Source organism: Diospyros lotus, chromosome 2 (assembly GCF_014633365.1).
Source record: "Diospyros lotus cultivar Yz01 chromosome 2, ASM1463336v1, whole genome shotgun sequence".
NCBI classification, from domain to species: domain Eukaryota; kingdom Viridiplantae; phylum Streptophyta; class Magnoliopsida; order Ericales; family Ebenaceae; genus Diospyros; species Diospyros lotus.
The window spans coordinates 37,215,510-37,237,289 of record NC_068339.1 but is presented as its reverse complement, the minus strand read 5'-3'; the positions used below and the strand labels follow the sequence as shown (position 1 = coordinate 37,237,289).

Genomic DNA, 21,780 nt, shown 5'->3' with positions numbered 1-21,780 from the left:
ATGTAACCTCAAAATTGGTCTATGAAATTTATCCAAAATTTTTAAAAGGATTAATAATTTTATGTTCAATTTTTGGAGTAAAAATACAACCCCAAAAGGATGAAAAACAAAATTTTCTTTCCCTTATCCTCAAAAGGAGTTAGAATACCAATGCACCTAAATTGAGTTCAGTTATGTCAAAGTTATCATACACTTCATTTATTGTGTTGGCCATAAATTCAACTCAAACAACCAAACTAGCAACATTTGTGTTTGTTTCTTTTTGGTTGAAGCATCAAATAGATTTGAGCCAGTTTCCTTTTTCTTAATTTTCTATAAATCTTCTTCTTTCAAAATTTCAATAAAATCACGCCCAAATTACCCGAGTCCAAATATGCAACTTCTAATCACATGAAATTGGCTCTTATTAATGATCTATCTTGACTCTGATCACAATCATTGATTAATTTGTCCTGTGATACCATTTCGTTGTTATCACTTAGGCGAAACTTGCTAGGAATTTTGATTGGACACCATTAAATACACAATCAAGAGAAAAATCAGAACATACACAATTTAACATGGTTCAATCATTACCTACAACCACAATCCCATAATAATGAGATAATCCACTGAACATTGTTTTGTATGGGAAACTACAAAACCCTCAAACTAACTTTTGGAAAAACAACTACAAACCCTCAAATAATGTAGTTTTAAGACAAACTCAAAAAATATCATAATTCTCATAGGTCTAGATAATTGATTGTGAAACACCTAGAATACACAACCTCAGTGGTTGGTCAAATTCCAAAAACACAATCAATTTTGAGGTTGGTTCAATTAACAATTGTATCAAAGATATGTATAAACTACAATCTTGATTAGAATAAGACTCCAATATTTATCCTAATTCCTATTCATAATAAAAAATAGGACTTTTTTTGATAGACTTTATCTTTATGAAAATAGAATTTGAGAAGTTATCTTAACCCAAACGCTTTTTTGTATTTGTACTTATGGGTCAATCTTCATCCAACCTAAGAAAATTTTGGCACGTTTACATTACCTTATAGGATACCTTCACCTTATATATATTATCTACTTGAAATCGTTCCTTAGTTTGAAATCGTTCCATAGTTCGCACCTTATAGGATCCCTTCACCTTATATATATTATCTACTTGAAATCGTTCCATAGTTCGCAGGTTCTAGTATAAGATTATAATTTTTTATTCTATCTGCCTTTCTCCTCAATTATGCAAGAAAGGTGTAAGGTAAATTTGAAAGAATAGTAAAACTTTATAGGGTGAGTATACAATATTAAAAAGTTAAAAAATGAAAACAAAAATACTTTAAATATAGAAATTAATGGTGTTGTTTGATTTTTGGAGTGTGAACACAATTTTAAAGGGGGAAAAGCGAAATGTTCATCTTAAAACGAGGGTATAAACATGAAATTGAAAAATGAAAAGCAAGAGTCTGAAAGTACAGAAAATCTAAAACCCTGTTTGTGTCTTCCCCCGAGCCTAAAGTAAAACCCCACCCCAACGCGCGCAGAATCCTCCGGAAGGAGGAGGAGGAGGAGGAGAAGAAACCCTCTCACTCTCTCTCGTCACTGCAATGGTGGGGGCGGAGGGACTCACAGTGAGGGTATCGCACATTCCTAAAACGGTGATCGCCAAGGACCTCTTCGACTTCTTCGAATCAGCAATCGGCAAAGGCTCCGTTTACGCCTGCGAGATCTTCAGCGAGCGCACCAACTGGAAGTCCCGCGGCTTCGGCCGCGTCCAATTCGACACCCTCCGCGCCAAGTCGCTCGCCGCCGCCCTTTCCGATGGTGGCCGCCTTGTCTTCAAAGGCTCCACCCTCTCTCTCTCGCCCTCGGATGACGACGTCGTCCCCCGCCCCGTCGAGCCACGGAACCGGGTCGAGAATGGGACCGTGCATTGCGGGTTCTTGGTCGAAGAGGATTGCCTGTGCGTGCTGGAGTCCTGGGAAGGGGTCAAGGGCTGGGTGATGCCGGAGAGGAAGAGCCTCGAGTTCTGGGTAGCTCACGGCGGAGAGTGTTACAGGTTGGAGGTGCTGTATGATTATGTTCTGGAGGCTACTGGGTGTCGCTTGGATGGTGACAAGCCCAATGCGGTGCTTCTCAAGGTATCAATTTATGTTATTCTGCTATTTTTCCTTTTCCTTTTTTCCAATTTTTTTTTACTGAATATGAATTTTGGATACGATTTAGATGGTTTAGTGTCAATGTGAGAAAAAGATCAATGGCTTGGATGGAATATAACTACTGGCCCCCAAAAGAGGGAGTGGAAGACACTTAGGAATGCTATTAGTTATAAGGGCCTTATAGAAGATAATGCCATAAATAGAAATGACTGGAGAGCTAAAATTAATATAATCAATCCGAAATAGTCAGATAAAGGCTTGCTATGCTGTATTTATTGTGTATGATTTTTAATGGGTTCTGTCACTTCTGCTTGTGACAGTGTTTACTCTTTAAAGTGGCGGTAATGTGACAGTTGTTTCATGATCTTAATCGTAAGCCTTCTGTTATATTTCTTGGGTGCTTTATCTTTAATTCGATGGATGTTTATGCTTGGGAATTTTACATTATTTGAATTTTCATGGATTCTGTTAGTTATGCTTATGATGGTGTTTTCCTTTTAATTGGCAGCAATTTGATTGCATGATGATTTAAAATTTCAACTAATTTGCTTATTACTGGAGCTTTAAATTGATGGAGTTTTCTCAGTAGATTTGTATATTTGCTTTATCAGGGGGACATAATTATTGTTCCAATGAATGCTTGCCTGCAGATCCTTTATCTTTGTAAAATACAACAGCAACATATCAAGCCTTTATCCTTGAAAAATAAGGAAAAAATGTTCTTTAAATTTCTTTATCTCTATATACAAATATATTACATTTGCAAGTTCCCCTCAATGTTGTTGTTGCTATGATGATTGTTGATTCAAGTGATCCAAGTAGTGGATAAGGAGAAGCCCTTTTAGATGCAGAACAATCCAGAGAAAGATAGCTCTAATACCAATTGGTGCAGAACCAAGAAGAAAACAAGATTAAACTAAACACTCAATCAATAAACTTAACTCAATATCAATTCAATAATCAAAGTCTCGTTTCAATTACAACCTAAACAACTATATATAGGCATCTAATAAACATAATCCTACTCTAATTAGGATTCCTACATTTTTCTAGTGGCTACATCTGAAAGAAAACTAAGAAGATATCTATAAGTTGCACTATTCTTTCTAGATTTTCCCCCTTTTTTGTTTAATTATATATATATACATATACATATACATATATATTTCTCTTCACAATCACATATTTTTATGATGGAAGAACAGTTGCATTCACAAGTATCCACTATTTTTGAGGTATAAGTTGCCAAATGTGTTCCAGATCGTTATCATTAAGAAATTTTATTTAAACTATGAAGATCTTGCAAGAAAAAAAAAATTGAAGCTTGAATCCCTTGAGACGCTATTTCCTAATACATAATTAGAAGGTTAGGCGTACAGATTTGGTAGGTTCTGTAAATCAATTAGAGATTGTCTCCATTAGAGGAAATTCCTAAATTGAGAGTTTCCTATGATAGATTAGCTAAGTTTCTGTATATATACTGTCGGGAAATAAGCAATCATTTTCAGAATTATCAGATTTATGAATTATTGTTTTTCTATATAGTTGTTGGTCTGTTTTTCAGTTGTGTTATCTGTTAGTGGGCTGAGGTATGGTCCATAAGTTGTGTTTTGTTTCAGATTAGTGGTTAGGTCCGTATTTTAAGGAAGTTGGTAGTGCTTCTCCTAAACTATATATATATATATATATATATTAAGCTATAGTGTTGGAAATAAATTAGTTTTTCCTTGCTAATTCAAACATGTTATCAGAGCCATAAGCATCCTATTTCTGAGAAGCCAATATCTTGTTCTATGACCTTGAGCCTAGCAATCTTGTGACCCGAGAGTTTAAGTGAAATTCATTTGGGAGCTATGTCTACTTCAACCAAATCAAGTGGTGCATCTGAAGCACCAGTTATAGCGACCATTAGTGGAGAGAACAAGAACAGTCCCTCAACTAGAGAATTGCAGAACATCTAGGCAGCCTATAGGTTAAATGGTAAGAATTATTTGAAGTGATCTCAATTGTTTCATACATTTCTAAGAGGGAGAGGCAAGCTGAGCCATCTACTTGGTATTGGACCTAAACAAGGAGACCCTACTTTCAAAGCTTGGGATGAAGAAGATTCTATGGTAATGTCTTGGTTATGGAATTCAATGCTTCTTGAGATAAGTGATACTGTTATGTTTTTAAGTACAACTAAAGAAATTTGGGATGCAATCAAGTGAACTTATTCAAAAGTTCGAGATATAGCCTGAATTTATGAGATTAAACAAAGATCTCAGCAACAAAGCAAGGAAATCGATAGATCATTGAATATTCCAATCTCCTACAAACTCTATGGCAGGAAATGGATCACTACATGTGTATCAAAATGACATGTAATGAGGATGCAACCCTACTTAAAAGGCTTGTTGAAAAAGGTAGGATTTATGAATTTCTTGTTGGCTTAAACATTGAATTTGATGCAGTGAGAGTATAGGTACTTGGAAAAGAGGACTTGCCATCCCTAAATGAGACTCTAGTTATTGTCTGTGTTGAGGAAGAAAAGGAGTCATGCTTGAGACTCCTATGGTGGAAAATTCTGCACTAATGACAAGAAAGATGCACATGCAGCATTTCAGTGCTGAACACTAAGGGAGTGAAGCTTAAAGAACTACAGATGGATCTTTGTCAAACAAGGATCTCTTATGGTGTACATATTGTAAGAAGCCTGGACATACCATAGAAGAATGCTGGAAGTTACATGGAAAACCACAAGCTGAAGGTAAAGGGACATCAGGCAATCAGAAGAGGTAGGAGCAGGCCTATGTGGCTAACACACAATAGGCTGGAGAGATGGATTATTCAGAACCGTTGACTACTTAGTTTAACAAGGAGGAAATTACCAAATTGAGACAACTAATTAGATCCCTAGAGAAACCTACCATTGCAGGTACCTATACCCTAACTTCTTTAGGTATTTCTTCTTGTTCTCATGCATAAATGCCTCAAATACTACTCTCTCAAGTGCCTGAATTATTGATTCATGGGCCATAGATCATATGACCTGTTCTTCTAAAAAAATTGTCATATATCTCTTGTCTTAGTGTCATCTCCTCTGGTTCTGACAATGGTTCTAGATTGATAGAAGGATTGAGAGAGAAATGGGAGAAGAAGAATGCAGAATTAAGGGAGAGAGAATAGAGAGATAAAGATTCTAAATATTTTAGATTTTTCATATATCCGTGGAAGGGAAATTCAACACTATATATAGCTGATTTTCTAACCTCCCATGTGCGGTAACCGCATACATGTGCATGGGAATATACCAGTTGTTGATGCAACAACTAATTAGGTACAACTCATTAGAACCAGCTTACAAAATATACTGTTTTCACCCTTCTACTATTTTTAATTACAGTAAACTCCCTCTTACAAGTTAATACATGACACCTAGCAACCAAAAAATTACCATTGCTGATGGTACAATCACTACGGTAGCAAGTCAAGGAGATGTTTATATCAATAAATATCTTACCTTAAAAAATGCCCTGCATGTACCTAAACTATTCACTAACCTTGTTTCACTTCAGAAACTTACCACATATTCTAATTGTAAGGTGATTTTTCATCCCTCTCATTGTGAAATTCAAGAGCAGGACATGAGGAGGATGATTGGACATGCTAAAGAGAAGAAAGGTCTCTATTTCCTTGAGGAATAAAGTGGACAGGAAACTAGACCAACCAAGGTCTCTCCAATGTCCTGTATGACTGAATCCTCTCGGTCTCGTAGAGAAAGGATTTGGCTACGACATTTACGTCTTGGTCATCCCTCTTTCAATGTTCTTAAGATAATGTATCTTTTATTGTTCAAAGGATTAGGTGAAGAAGACTTTCAGTGTGACATATGTGAGTTTGCAAAACATAGGAGGACATCCTTTCCAATGAATATGAAAAGAAGTCCTTTTCCATTTGCTCTTATACATAGTGAAATTTGGGGTCCATCTCCTATTCTTAATATCATTGGGGCTTGGTGGTTTGTGTCATTTACATAGTTGTTGAATCGAGAATCGAAATCTTTATTTTTTGAATCGTGAATCGAGAATCGAATCGAATCGTAAGATTCAGTAGACATTTTTAATTTTAAATATAAATAATATATATCCATATAAAATAAATAAAATATATAAAAATTATACCAAAAATATATTCATGTTACCTTTAAATTCAAATTGCACCAAATCAAACCACTTTCAAAATAACAAGCTAGAGAAAAATAACTATTAGGCTACTAATAAATTTCATTGTCCATAATCTTTGCTAGTTATCAATCATATTCATCTTCAAGATGAAGAGCATCATCATCTTCATCATTTTCATTATCTTCTTTGTCTTCAAATGTAGCCAAATCCGCTTGCTCTCCATCCTCTACATCTTCCTCACCATCAATCATTTCTAAATCTAATTCTTCTTCCACTTTGTCTTCAACAACTTTTCCTTTTCCTTTTCTATCTAGCTTCAAGTTCCTTGGCCCTATATTATACAATATAACATATTAGAATTCAACTCAACCTTACACAAAGTTACAAACACATTAACTTAGTTTTAGAAAGTAGGAAACTATAAAGTATAGAATATAGATATACCTTTTTTATTATTTATTGACTGAATACCTCCATCATCTTCAAAGCTTTCATTAGCATCCATCCATGAATTATCCTTGGGTAAACAAGGGTTTTCTTGTTCGGTGATCCATTCATCATTAGACTCCATATCACTCAAACAAATAGGATCATAATTTTCACCTCTTTTCTCTCTCTTGACTTGCCTCATTTCAAGTTGAATGTTATACTTCACAAAGACAAGAGCATTTAATCTTTGTTGTTCCAAACGATTTCTCTTTTTGGAATGGACATGCTCAAATGTGCTCTAATTTCTTTCACATCCCGTAGCACTACACGTGAGACTCAAAACTTGTATGGCAAGGTTTTGTAACTCTTTGCATTCTTCCCCATAGCTTTCCCACCATAAAGCTAAGATAGAAAAATAGAAGGCTAATTAGTCTAATTAGTTTGAAGGAGCTAGCAATTGAATTTTGAAAATGCAAACTTAAATCAAAATAATACCCGGTTGCTTCTTGTCTCTTGTTAAGGTAGCCATGCTCATGCCAAACAATCCTTCTCCTTTTTTAAACTTTTCTAATTGCTCATCCATTTTGAGTCTTGTTTCAATATCCAGATACATCTTTTCTATTGTCTTGTACAAACCAATTTTAACTTCTATATCCGCATTAAAAGACTCATCATATTGAAACCTAGAAAAAATGCATACAAGTAAGAAACAATAAAGCATATACAAGGAACTGTTGGTTATAGGAAATTGGAAATATGATTTTAGAAACTCACTTGGGATTAAGAAAATATCCAGCTGCATGAAGTGGCCTATGAAGTTGCAAATCCCATTTTGTATCAATAATGTTCCAAATGCGCTCATACTTTATCTTTTGATGGTTGAAATTTTGTGCAATTTGCTCCTTTGCCCTATCCATTGCTTCATATATGTATCCCATTGCCGGTTTCACATCTCTATTAACAAGCCTTAAAACTTTAACAAGTGGATTTACACACTTCAAGCAATACTTGACCGATTTCCAAAACTTGTCATCGGATACCAAGATTGCTCCCACTTTAATTGCATCCACCTTAGAAGCATAATGACTTTTAGCCCACTCTTCTGATGCAAACATAGCCCCAAGAGGAATCTTGTTTTCCTCAAAGCTCCTCAATGTAAGAAATGATGTGGCAAACCTTGTAACTCCCGGCCTCTTCAACTCTCTCTTCTTAGAGAACTTCCTAAACATGCTAAGGACCCAAGCATGTTTATAAATATATACACAAACTTCTTTAGCCTTCTTTATTGTATCTGTGAAAATAGGCAACCCACATATATCATGCAAGATCAAATCAATGCAATGTGTTGCACAAGGAGACCAAAATAATTTTTTTCTTTTCTCCATCAACAAGTCACTCGCAGCTACGTAGGCCGAAGCACTATCAGTCACCACTTGAACAACATTTTCCTCCCCAATTTCCTCCACCAATGAATCAAGCAACTTAAATAACTTTTGTGCATCTTTTATAACATTTGAGGTGTCAACAGATTTAAGAAAAACTGTTCCACTTGGACTATTCACCAAAAAGTTTGTAAGAGACCTACTTTTCCTATCCGTCCACCCATCAGACATCAAAGTACAACCGATCCTTTTCCACTCCTTTTTATCCTTCTCTAGCATTGCGTTTACATTGTCAACTTCCTTCTTCAAAAATGTAACTCTAGCCTCATGATAACTAGGAAGTTTTAAACCCTTGCCATATTCACCAACGGCTTCCATCATTGAAGCAAAAAGGGGACTTTTGACCAAAACAAAAGGCAATGCATGTCCATACAAAAATCTACAAATGCTATGAACAACGGGCTCCCTTTTCTTAACCATTGCATTTAAAGGTTGCTGTTTTTCTTTCCCTTTACCTTTAGTGACAAAGGCATCCATACTAGTTTTTCTTTTTCCTCCTACCATTTGAACTTCTTTCTCTTCTTCTTGGAAACATTCTTTTTCATTCACTTTTGGTCTTTCTAATTCTCCTAAGATCTGAATACAAAGTTCTCTCACATTATCCAGACATTGTGTACAAGGAGCCACATTATCATGATCACCCGCAAAATGGTGTTTCATTCGATTTATCCCTCCCCATCTTTCAAGTCCACAATAATTGCACTTTAAGTTCATTCTATTTCCATTAATCCGAGAGCAATATTCCCAAATAGGATCATTACTCTTTGTTGTTGTAGATTCCCTTTTTGATCTTAACGCCATGGGAAAGGGATCTACTATAAAAGAAATAGAAAACAGTACAATACTATAAAAGAAAATAAAATTGAAAATAATATAAAGTTATAAACTAGTTGAAAACTAAAAGTATCACCATATAAAAAGAAATAACATTGAAAATAATATAAATTAGTTGAAAATTAAAAGAAACATAAAAAATTTGAAGAGAAATTGGATTAGGAAATCAAAACAAAACATAACAGAAAGTTAGAAAGTTAAAAGTAGACCAGAAAAAAAACAAAGGAAATAAGATAAGAGACGTAACAATAGCACTCACAGTAGAGCAAAGGAAAAAAAATAAAAATAAAAATAAAAAATACAATAGATTGACAAAGATTAGTCAACAAAACAAAAGCAGCTGGCAAGTAGTAAGCTTGCTTCTGGTCTCTATAGTCAACAATAGTAGCTGCCAGCTGGTAGCTTGGTAGTGAGCTTGCTTTTATTTTTAACCAGTGGCAGTGACAACCCAAAGTCAACAAAAGTTGCTAAGCAATGCCTACACTTGAGTCTCAGGTGGTTTTAACTTTTAAGCAACGCAATCTTCTATTTAAGTAAGACTCGTATAGTCATGTGATCTCGAATAAAGCAAAGAAGAAGAAGAAGAAAGAAGAAGCAGCAGAAGAAGAAAGCAACGCAGTGAACTCACCTTAAGGCTTGAACAGAAGTTACAGAGCTTGAAGTCTCGTAGTCGCTGCTCTTGCCTTTGCTTCTTCTGACGTTTCAGCTAATGGCATCATGCTCATATGCAACAACAGCGTTTTATCCTTCTCTGTTTGGTTTTCATCTCCTGACGTTTTAGGTTTTAATGTTTCACAGCTCATCTTTGTTATCCAATCAAGGAAGCCATATAGTTGGAAGGTTTGTATAATGAACTTAGCTTGGATAGTCAGGTCATTACAAACAGTCTTGTGATTCGTCTGATTCACCCGATTCTTCCGATTCGTTTGATTCTTTTCCAATTCTTTCGATTCATGGTCGATTCTAGGGGAATATCGATTTACCCTATAGATTCGACTCTATTTCTTATTGAATCGAGTCGAATCGTGCGATTCGTGATGCAAATCGTACAATTCTAACAACAATGGTCATTTATTGATGATTGTACTCGAGTCACTTGGATCTATCTTTTAAAGAACATATCAGAAGTAAGTTTTGTTGTCCTTGTTTTCTATAATATGATAAAAACTCAATTCATTGTTGAGATCAAACGAATCTGATTAGATAATGCTAAGGACTATTTTAATCAGTTCTTTACTTCCTATTTCCAAGCAAGAGGCATGAGTTCTTTTGTGTGAATACTCCACCCCAAAATGGGGTGGCCAAAAAAAGGAATGGACATCTCCTAACTATCACTAGAGCTCTCTTATTTCAAAGGAATTGTTGTATACCCAAGGTAGTTAAAATTGGGATTTTAAGTGGGATCGAAAAAGGGTTCATAAAATCGGATCGTAAAATCATAAGATTTTAGAGACAATTAAAAATACCCTTTAATTTTTGTAAATATATGTTTATAATAACATAATTTTATAGAAAATGAATTAATATCATTTAATAACCTAATTATTCCTTATTATAGCTCAAAAGATGATGTTTTCAAAATATAGTTCAAAAACTAGTAGGTTGGTATAGGCAATTTAGAGGCAAAATGTAGGCAATTTAGAAGTAAAATATAACTTAAAAATCTTTAGAGGATGCTTCCAATGTCTTCCATCAAATTTAAGTTGCAATTTTTACTTGATTTAACATTGATTAAATCAAGTAAAATCTCGATTTGGGGTTGGGTGGCCCATTAATTAATTATCTATTTGTCTTGCTTTACTTACGCAATTAATGTTAAATCAAGTTCTAATTTAGAGGCAAAATATAACAATTCGTTGCATAAGTTCCAATGTCAAATGCTATGTGACATTTAGACGTTGGAAGCATTCTCTAAATTGCAACTTAAATCAATGGAGGTCTCTGAAGTGTAAAGTTGTTTGGGGGTCTTTGAAGCGTAAAATTGTGTGTGTAAAATTGAGATTTTATAGGATTTTACCCCAAATTGAATTTTACATGGGATTTGAATCGTTTGGGGGTCTTCGAAGCGTAAAATCATATGTGTACAATTAGGATTTTAACAACAATGCGTATACCTATGTGGGGGACTACTGTAATAAGTGTAATTGGTGGTTGTAATAAGTGTAATTGGTGAAACTTTTAAATTTGGATGTGGGAAGTAGTAACCGTTATTGGCGCCAACTTCTTGTTGGGACAGAGTATATAAGCTTGTCCCAAATCTATTGTGAAGCATCGGAATACAATTTGAATTGCTTCTCCACTCAATTTCCCTCTCTAATTCTCTTTCTCTCGTTCTCATTCTCAATTCTCCTTCCTTAATTCTTTAATTTTCCCCCTTCCCTCTATTACAATTCTTGCCTAATTCTCTCTACAAAAAGGAGAGAACTCTGTCGGATTGAAGGGATTCGACAATTGGTATCCGAGCACCTTCTTGGCCCAAGCATTTCGACGGTCTTAGTGCAATGGCGGATGACACTCGCATAAAGTAGATGGAATTGCAGCTACAATAGGTGACGGCCACAATGATGGATATGCACTCTCGAGTGGGATCCAAGGAGGACGCAATTAGAATGGTGGTAGACAAGAAGCTGGAAGAGGCCTCAAATCGTTTGCGTGGGGGCATGCATAACCAAATCCGAGAGGAGATGAGAGAATATAGCAACATGCTGCGCGATCAAATGCAACAGTTTATGCTTATGTTCTCGAGCCAGGCATAGGTGAGGATGTCCCCTGACTTTTCCTCGTGTGAGAGAACAAATCCGATATTGCTAGGCATTGGCACAAGCTAGAGGGTGGTCAACTCGTCAAAGGTGGAGGTTGATCTGGCAATAGTGGGAGATAATGGTGTGGAAAGGATATCGGAGATCCAAGTAAACTAGAATCACCCCAATTTTCGAGTTCTAAAATTGGAATTGTTAGTGTTCGATGAGACGGAACCACGCTGGTGGGTTTGAAGGTGTAAGAAGTTGTTTGGTATACATCAGGTGGCTGAAGATCAGAGGGTCAATTTGGCAATGGCTTACTTGAATGACATTGGGGACGTGTGGTTCCAAGGGTGGTCAAGAGTGAGAGAACACAAATTCCCCCCGTGTTCCATGTGTCCTTTCTCAAAAAGGCAATAGGAAACCAGGCAATTAGTCAAGCCCTTCCATCCCAACTTTGAGAAAAAGAGCCAGCAACCATGCCCGTAGCCATCTTGGACAAAAAGGTGATCTTCCAACAAGGAGCCCCACTTACCCAAGTACTAGTGCAGTGGTCCTCACTGCACCCTGACAATAACACTTGGGAGTATCTACTGGAGTTCCTCCAGTAGTTCCCAAGCACAGTCGGCCTACTTAACATTCTTGAGGACAAGAATTAGCTTGGGGTGGGGGTGGGGGGGGGGGGGGGGGGGGGGGAATTGTCGTATACCTATGTGGGGGACTACTGTAATAAGTGTAATTGGTGAAATTTTTAAATTTGGATGCAAGAAGTAGTAATTGATATTGGCGCTAACTTCTTGCCGGGACTAAGTATATAAGCTCGTCCCAAATCCATTATGAAGGAAATACAATTTGAATTGCTTCTCCACTCAATTTCCCTCTCTAATTCTCCCTCTCTCGTTCTCATTCTCAATTCTCTAATTTTTCCCCTTCCCTCTATTACAATTCTCGCCTAATTCTCTCTACAAAGAGGAGAGAGCTTTGTTAGATTGAAGGGATTCGACAAGAATGTCCCAAAATAGTATTGGGGGGAAGCTATCTCAACTGCTACTCATTTATGAACCAATTGCCATCAAGGAATCTAAATTCTCAAAGTCCTCTCCAACTGTTGTCTCAATTCTTTCCACAAGTTTCAATCTCTAGTTGTCTCATACCTAGAATATTTGGGTGTGTAGCATTTGTTCATCTACACCCTCGGGGAAAACTAGACCCTAGAGCTCTTATATGTATTTTTGTGGGATATTCATCTACTCAAAGTATAAGTGTTTTATCCACCAACTAAAAAATTATTTGTATCAATGGATGTCACATTTGCTGAACAAATTCAGAATTCTCTTCAGGAGGAGACCTCAATAATTGAGGAAAATGATAGAGATTTGTTTCTCCCTGAGTTTCCATCCTTATTACCCCCTCCTGTTCAACCCATACAGCCTACTGTTTCATCACTACAACCTACATCTAATACTCAAGCCAAGCCTCAAGAACATACAGAAGAAGTGTCAGTTTAGGAGGCTGAACCCCTATCCACTACAAGTATAATCAAGAAGGAAGAGACCAAAGAGACCAATTGCTCATTCAGCACCTGTTCAAACATCTAAATCAACACCTAATCCTGACATTGAGCAAGATGAGGTAATCACTTCTACTTCCATCTCTTTTAATGAAATTGAACATGTTTCTGATATATCTAATTCAAGTGACACTGACCTCCCTATTGCTACTCGCAAAGGAACTAGAACCTACACAAAACATCCCATGCTATTCATGTCCCATAAAAAATTGTCTCATAGTCATAAAACCTTTCTCACCAACATTAGCTCAATTCCTATACCAAAAACAGTATTTGAGGCACTAAGCAATGAAAATTGGAGGAGGCCATGAGGGTAGAGATGTAGGTACTTGAAAAGAATAAGACATGGGATCTTGTAAAGCTGCCTAAAGGGAAAAAGCTAGTGGGGTGTAGATAGATATTCACAGTTAAATACAACTCAGATGGATCATTAAAAAGGTACAAAGCAAGATTGGTAGCTAAAGGCTATACCCAAATCTATGGCGTGGATTATCTTGAAACTTTTACCCTTGTTGCAAAAATGAATACCATAAGGATATTGCTACCCCTAGCTGCTAACTGGAAATTGCAACAATTTGATGTGAAAAATGGCTTTCTACATGGAGATCTAGAGGAAGAAATTTATATGGAGGTCCCACTGGGATTAAGTTCAAAAAAAGAAAAAGGTCTGGTATGCAAGTTAAACAAAGCCCTATATGAGTTGAAGCAATTACCAAGGGCTTGGTTTAGAAAATTTACCTAGGCCATGCTAAAGTTGGGATACAAACAAAGCCCAGGAGATCATACCCTATTTATAAGACATTCGGTTGCTGAAAAATTTACCGTTTTGTTGATTTATGTAGATGATATTATCATGACAGAAGATGATTTGGAAGGAATGAAAATTCTAAAGAAGTGCTTAATAAAGGAATTTGAAATTAAAGAGTTAAGTAAGTTGAAGTACTTCTTGGGTATTGCAGTGGCTCACTCTTAGCAAGGTATTTTCATATCCCAACAGAAATATATTCTTGATTTATTAATCGAGACCGGAATGCTAGGATGCAGGCCAGTTGAAACTCCTATTGAGCCTAACCATAGACTAAGTAGTAGTCCAGAAGATATAACAACAGATGAAGGTCTTTACTAAAGATTAGTTGGGAGACTCATTTATCTATCACATACCTAACCTGACATAACATATGCTGTGGAAATGGTTAGCCAATTTATGCACAGTCCTAAGGAGGTACACCTGAAAGCAATGGATATAATTTTGCATTATTTAGAGGGCACACCAGGTAAGGGAATTCTATTCAAAAGAGGGCAAGAATTAACCCTTAAAGCTTATATGAATGCTGATTATGCAGGATCAATAGTTGACAAGAGATCAACATCTTGGTATTGTGCTTTTCTAGGGGGAAATATTGTGATTTTGAAGAGTAAGAAGCAGAATGTGGTGTTAAGATCAAGTGTAGAGGCAGAATTTAGGTTTATGGCCCTTGGGATTTGTGAGTTACTATGGATAAAAATAATTCTAGAAGATCTGAAAGTCAAATGGAATGATCTTATGAAGCTATATTGTGATAATATTAGCTATTAATATTGCACACAATCTGGTGCAACATGATCACACTAAACATGTGGAAGTTGATAGGCACTTTATAAAAGAAAAGCTTGAAAGTTCTAATTTGTACTCCATTTGTGCTTACAGGAAGTTAGCTGGTAGATTTACTTACTAAAGGCCTTCCAGGAATAGCCTTTCAAAGGTTAACGAGTAAGTTGAGAATGAAAGATATACATTCTCCGACTTGATGGGGAGTGTTGGGAAATAAGCAATAATTTTCAGAATCATTAGATTTATGAATTATTGTTTTTCTATATAGTTATTGGTTTGTTTTTCAGTTGTGTTATCTGTTAGTGGGCTGAGGTATGATCCATAAATTGTGTTTTGTTTCAGATTAGTGGTTAGGTAGTGGCTCCTTATTTTAAGGAAGTGAGTAGTGCTTCTCCTAAACTGTATATATATTGAGCTATAGTGCTGGAAATAAATTAGTTTTTCCTTGCTAATTCATAACATATACAATTCTGGACAGAATGAATAAAATTATTAAGCCTTCTCCCTAATTTCTAACATGGTATCAGAACTTTAGGGAACTCTCCGTGGGCAACCCTTCTCCGGCCTTCATTGCCAATTATACTCCTAACCTCCAGCCTTCATTGATGTTCAATTTTCTGGCCTTCATTGCCCTATCACTAGTTGCCCTTAATTTTTTAGCAGCCTAAAAGGATGTCAACAAACTCTGTCGAAGTTGTCTCTTCCTGCATTGGAGAAGTACCGGCAAACCCAGTCTCCGATGAACTGCATCAAATCAGTGTTGCATACCAGTTCATTGGGAAGAGCTATCTAAAATGGTCACAGCTGATCAAAACCATTTTAAAGGGCAGAGGCAAACTCAACAATATCATTGGAACTGGTCCTCAAGAAGGAGATCCCAGTTTTGCCTCATGGGATGAGCAGGATTCGATGATTATGGCTTGGCTCTAGAGTTCTATGTCATTAGAAATAAGTGACACATGTATGTCCCTATCAACTGCAAGGGAGGTCTGGGAGTCAATTCGACAAACTTATTCCAAAGTCAAGGATGCCGCCCAGATTTATGAGTTGTGGATCAAAATTATGTCAACAAAGCAAGGAGAAAAGACAGTCACCGAGTATGTAAACTTGCTGAGGGGGCTGTGGCAGGAAATGGATCAATATCGAGTGATAGAGATGGAGGATAGTAAGGATGTTGCATTGCTGAAGGCATTCATCAAAAAGGATTGCACATATTATTTTTTGGCAGGACTGAATGAAGATTTTGATCCAGTAAGAATCTAGATCTTAGGTAAAGATGATCTACCCAATCTCAATGAAGTAGTTTCAATTATCTTGGCAAAAGAAAGTAGAAGAGGAGTGATGTTGGAGACAAAATCACCGGAGATATTGGCCATGCTGACAAAAACTGCAACTCGAGGATTGAGAGAAAACTGGAAGGCTGAATCCAAAACAGCAAGTGGGGAAGATCAGAACACTCTATGGTGTACCTATTGTAACAAGCTGAGGCATACTCGGGAGAAATGCTGGAAATTGAATGGAAAACCACCCAGCAAAGAGTGGGGAACCAAAGGAGGACAAAATAAGCCTTACAAAGGGCAAGCATACCGGGTGACTGCATAGAAAGGAGCAGAGAAAGGCTTTAGACTCAATAAATCTCAATAAAGAGGAGGTTGAGAAGTTGAGGAATTTTTTGGCAGCCCTTTTGAAACCATCAGGTACCTATTCATTGTTACATTCAGGTATTTCTCCCACCTCACTGTTTAACTGCCTTAGAAAAAATGTTTAGACATTCATGGATTATTGAATCGGGAGTCACAGATCATATGACCCACCCATGCCTCTTATAATTTCAGCACTTATACTCCTTGTCCTAGTAATAGGAAAATAGCAACTGCAGATGGCTCTTCGACCGTTGTAGCTGGAATAGGAGATATAAGACTCAGTCCAAATCTCACCCTTAAAAATGTCTTTCATATTCCTAAACTGTCCACAAACTTAGTGTCTATCACCAAGATTTCTCGAGACCTAAATTGCAAAATTACATTTTTTTCCAACACATTGTTTTTTTCCAGGATCAGGGCTTGGGAATGATGATTGGACATGTTGAGGAAAGGGACGGATTGTACTGTCTTGATGTGCCTATGGCACCCGACATCAGCAAGTAGGAACATCCCCTCACTCTCCTCTCCGAACACTATCAATCCACTGATGAAGACCTGATCTGGCTCCACCATTATAGGCTAGGTCATCCCTCCTTTACAACTCTTGCAATTATCTTTCCTTTATTGTTCAAAGGATTAGAAAATAAACACTTTGTGTGTGATATCTATGAGTTAGCTAAACATAATCATTCAGTCTTTCCCCTTATCAATAAAAGAAGTTCAGTTCCTTTTGAATTGATTCATAGTGACATTTTGGGTCTTACTCTAATTCCTAGTCTTTCTGGAGCTTTTGTGACATTTATTGATGATTGTAATTGAGTGACTTGGTTGTTTTTGCTCAAATCCAAAAGTGAAGTCTCCCTTGTATTGCCCAACTTTCTTTCTATGATCAAAACCCAATTTGGTGTCCAAATTAATTTGTTTTGTTAAGATAATGCTAGGGATTACTTTAATCACACTTTGTCAACCTATTTCCAAAGAGAAGGGATCATTCATGAGTCTTCTTGTGTCTATATTCCTCAACAAAATGGAGTAGCTGAAAGGAAGAATGGTTACCTTCTCTCCACAACTCGGGCATTGCTATGCCAACGAGATGTGCCTAAACATTATTGGGGGGAGCAGTTCTCACAGCCACTCACATTATCAATAGCCTGCCTACTCGAGTATTGAATCACCAAAGCCCTATGGGTGTCCTACATCACTCTTACTCGCATCTTACCATTACTCATCATCGTGCTCCTAGAATATTTGGGCATGTCTCCTATGTTCATATATGTGGTCAACTAGGGGGAAATTGGATCCCAGAGCACTCAAAACTATCTTTGTGGGCTATTCTTCCACCTAAAAGGGCTACAAATACTGCCATCCATCTACTAGGGAATTTTACATTTCAACTGATGTTACATTTGATGAGCCCTCATCCTTTTTTCCTCCACCTTCTTGTCAGAGGGGTATGCTTGTGGATGATAAGGATTATTTTCTACTTAACCTACTCGATTTTTTTCCTTGTGTCATGTACTAGCTATGTAGGGAGGTACCTTAATTAGAGAAGCTATAGAGAATGAGTAATTGTACTAAGGAAGTTACAACATTGGTAGGTTGTACCTTGTTAGTTACAGTTGTAAGGACTTGTACTTAGTTAAATAGCCTAATTGCTTGTAATTCCTAGAATGTGCAGGCCGTTAGCCGCACATGGGTGGTTGGATCAGTAGTGTATGAGTTGTCCTGTGTCCACACCTGGAAGAATGTATGAAATACCAGAATTTTGATTTTTTCTAAATCTCTCTCCCTTCTCTCTTCCCCCTCCGTTCTCTGTTCTTCTAATTCTCCCTCTTTCTTCTAACAATCTCACCAGATTCTGGTGAGAGAACTGGTCAGATCCTTTGGGAGCTAATATTTTGGTATCAGAGCAACACTCTTGGGCGGTGTTCTTTTCCGAGGAGTTTGTCGCCATGGCCAATGGAACGAGGATGAAGTAGTTGGAGTCTCAAGTACAGCAAGTCATGACGACGATGACTGATATGCAGACACGGATGGGGACTCTAGAGTCATCGGTCGAAACAGTGGTGGGGACAAGAATTGATAGGGTGATGGAGAGATGGCGAGAGGAAAATCGAGAACAGAGTAATTTGTTATGCGATCATATGAGGGAGCATTTGCAACAGTTTATGAGAATGTTCTCCAGCCTACAATTGGTAAGGCTTTCTCGGAGTGGGAATGGGACATCGACTAATAGGGACATCGGAGCGACGGAGTTTGAGATAGAACCAAAGAATATGGGGGAGAACACTTTGGAAAGGAGACAGGAAACTCAAGCTAATTGGAATCAACCGAGTTTCCCTACACCAAAGTTAAGAGATACCATTGTTTGATAGGGAGAACCTAAGGTGGTGGGTGAGGCGATGTGAACGGATGTTTACTATGTACAATGTAGCCGATCAGCAGAAGATTACATTAGCTTTTGCCTATCTCAATGACATAGGAGATGCCTGGTTCCAAGGATGGATTCGGTGAAGGAGGGTTGTCCCTGAAATGAGTTTGCAGATGACTTGTGTGAGAGTTTTGGGGATAGGAGTATGATGGATGTAATCAAAGAATTCAATAAACTTAAACAAGAAGGGACAGTATAGACCTACCAACTCAAGTTTGAGGAGTTAAGGTCATTGATGATGATCCATAACCCCCATCTAACAGAAGAATATTTTGTATCAAGTTTCTGTCACGACCCTAAGGGTGTGATAGGGGTATGATTATAATTAGCCTAATGCTAGTTAATACTTAGTAGTTATAGCTGTAACCACTTGTACTCTTTCGGTTACAACCGGGAGGCTGCCTATAAAAGGAAACCAGATGTATGGGGATGGGAATTATGAAAAGTGATAATACATAGTTCTTTTCCTCCAAATTATCTTTCCCTCTATTTTTTTTCTCTAAATTCTCCCTCCTCCTTTCAAATTCTCTCTCTCTCAAATTCAAATTTCCCCATGCCTACAAACTATTCTCGAATTGCATGAGTCTTAGTTTCAAGACTTACCATTTTGGTATTAGAGACGATCATCCTCAGCGACGAAGGTGGTGATTGGACAAAGGAATTGAGGCGATGCAACGGTGTCGGAGTAATGGCGAAAGGGACTCGTCTGAAACAATTGGGAATAAGAATGGAAGCTTTGGAATTTGGGATGACTCAAACGCATGAGGCGATCACTCAGGGAAGAGAAGATCTAATGGCTTCAAGGGAAGGGATGCACCGTGAATTGGAGAAACATTGGGAGACAATTGAATAGTATGGACAGAGGATCAATAGCATGTTCAACATGCTATCCTCCCTACCACAACTCAAGCTGGCGCCTAAATTCCCACCCTAATCGGTCATAGATCCAAGTCATTCTAACGACGGAATCCTACCACATCCTACCGGAATGGAGGAGCCGAATGAGCCATCAGAGGAGGATATTGGAGTATAGGTAAGAGGACTAACTCCCCATACTAATAGTCATACCTCGATGCCATGATTGGAGATTCCCCTGTTTGATGGATCCAAGCCTAGGTGGTGGATCCATAGGTGTGAGAGATTCTTTCAATTGTATAATGTGTTGAAGGTGTAGAAAGTAACCGTGACAATGGCTTATCTTAATGATACGACCAACTCTTGGTATTAGGGGTGGATCAAAACTAAAGAGATGGAGGTAGGGTGGAATGAGTTTGCAAAAGAGTTGTGTGAAAGGTTTGGGTAGCGGAACATGTCCAATGTAATTGAGGAGTTCAAAATGTTGAAGCAAGTTGGGACGATGATCGAATATCTAGACAAGTTTGAGGAATTGAGATCCCTAATGTGGAATGCTTAGCGATCCCTGACTTTGTGTCAAATTTTGTAAGTGGCCTAAGGGGTGAACTTAGATCTATGGTAAAAATGATGATGCCTACCTTAATAAGGCAGGCTGCGAAGAAGGCCAAATTATAGGAGTTGACATTGGAAGCCATATTCGGGAAGAATAAAGTGTGGCCTAAGACAAATTATAACCCTCCATAGACGATGTAGGTGAACTTAAAGGGGACGAGTGCAAGGGTGATATTGGGATCTCCTAAGGCAAATACCAATGTGGCCAAGTGGACTACAACATAGTAGAGAAGGCCATTGGGGCTATGCTATAAGTGTGGAGATCGATATAGCCCAGTCCACCAATGCAAAAGGCAGCTGTTGAAGATGGAATGTATGGAAGAGGAAAAGGAAGATGAGGAAGGGGAGGTCAATGGGCAAGACATAGATCTTATAGAAGAAGTAGAAGTGGAAGATGACGGAGGGGAAATCTCCTTCCATGCATTGAAAGGGGGGCCTATGGGGAAAATTATTAAGGTGAAAGGACAATTAGGAAAGAGAAGGATGATGGTTCTAATAGATAGTGGCAGCACCCATAGTTTCTTAAATGAAGCTACTACCACTTATCTTAAGTGCAAATTGATGGCCACTGTGCCATTGTCAGTCATTATAGTAAATGGGAGTTGAATGTACATCCACTACAAGTCATTATAGCAAGTGGCTCATGTAGGAACAAGAATATTCGATGGACTTGAGGGTTTTGGAGCTGGGAGGATGTGACATTGTCTTAGGAGTTGACTAGATAAGGACAGTTAGTCCTTTGACATTCAATTTTAACAAGTTGGAGGTCACAGTTGACCTAGCAGGGAAGAAACTAACATTGGTGGGGAGTCTTAAAACATGGGAATGTAAGCTGATTTCAGGGAAAAGTTACAAAAGCTGTTGAAGAAGAGGAAGGTTTAGATTTCTCAATTGTTCTCCATCCAAGCTATGGAGATAGAAGAGGAAAAGTGCACAAAAGGGAGGGACACTGAGGAGGAGAAGACAGATCTTGCACTGCCCCTTGAGGAGGTAACAAATCTGGATACTTTAAACTTACTTTTGACTGCATTTAGGGATCTTTTTGCTGGGCCTATCTCACTACCCCTTTTTTGAACCCTAGAACATTCCATTCCTCTCAAACCAAATTCAGAACAGTTTAATATCAGGCCTTACCGTTATTCTCTTATGCAAAAATCTGAAATTGAAAGACAAGTCAAACAAATGCTAGCCTCCTCTATTATACAGCCTAGCCAAAGTCCCTTTGCCTCACCGATTCTATTAGTAAAAAAAAAAGATGGTACCTAGAGATTTTGTGTAGATTACTGCCAGCTCAATACCCTCACCATCATGAA

At 37.6% G+C, this 21,780-nt stretch overlaps 2 protein-coding genes across 2 annotated transcripts in view; one reads left to right on the top strand and one right to left on the bottom strand.

Annotated features, from left to right (window-relative positions):
* Positions 1-1,468: 1,468 nt before the first annotated feature.
* The window catches only part of LOC127795012 (RNA-dependent RNA polymerase 2), a 36,972-nt gene continuing 16,660 nt past the window's right edge, over positions 1,469-21,780 (top strand). The window contains exon 1 of the mRNA XM_052326408.1: positions 1,469-2,135. Within this exon, the coding sequence (XP_052182368.1) occupies positions 1,602-2,135 (534 nt within the window). The 5' untranslated portion in view covers positions 1,469-1,601. The remainder of the gene's footprint in view (positions 2,136-21,780) is intronic.
* On the bottom strand, positions 5,015-11,834 carry LOC127795013 (uncharacterized). The gene has a single exon (XM_052326409.1). It carries the CDS (start codon positions 8,989-8,991, stop codon positions 7,519-7,521), a length of 1,473 nt encoding a protein of 490 aa, XP_052182369.1. The 5' UTR covers positions 8,992-11,834; the 3' UTR covers positions 5,015-7,518.

Bases quoted from the DNA above. Each gene is read 5' to 3' on its own strand.
- LOC127795013 (XM_052326409.1), bottom strand. From the start codon at position 8,991: ATGGCGTTAAGATCAAAAAGGGAATCTACAACAACAAAGAGTAATGAT.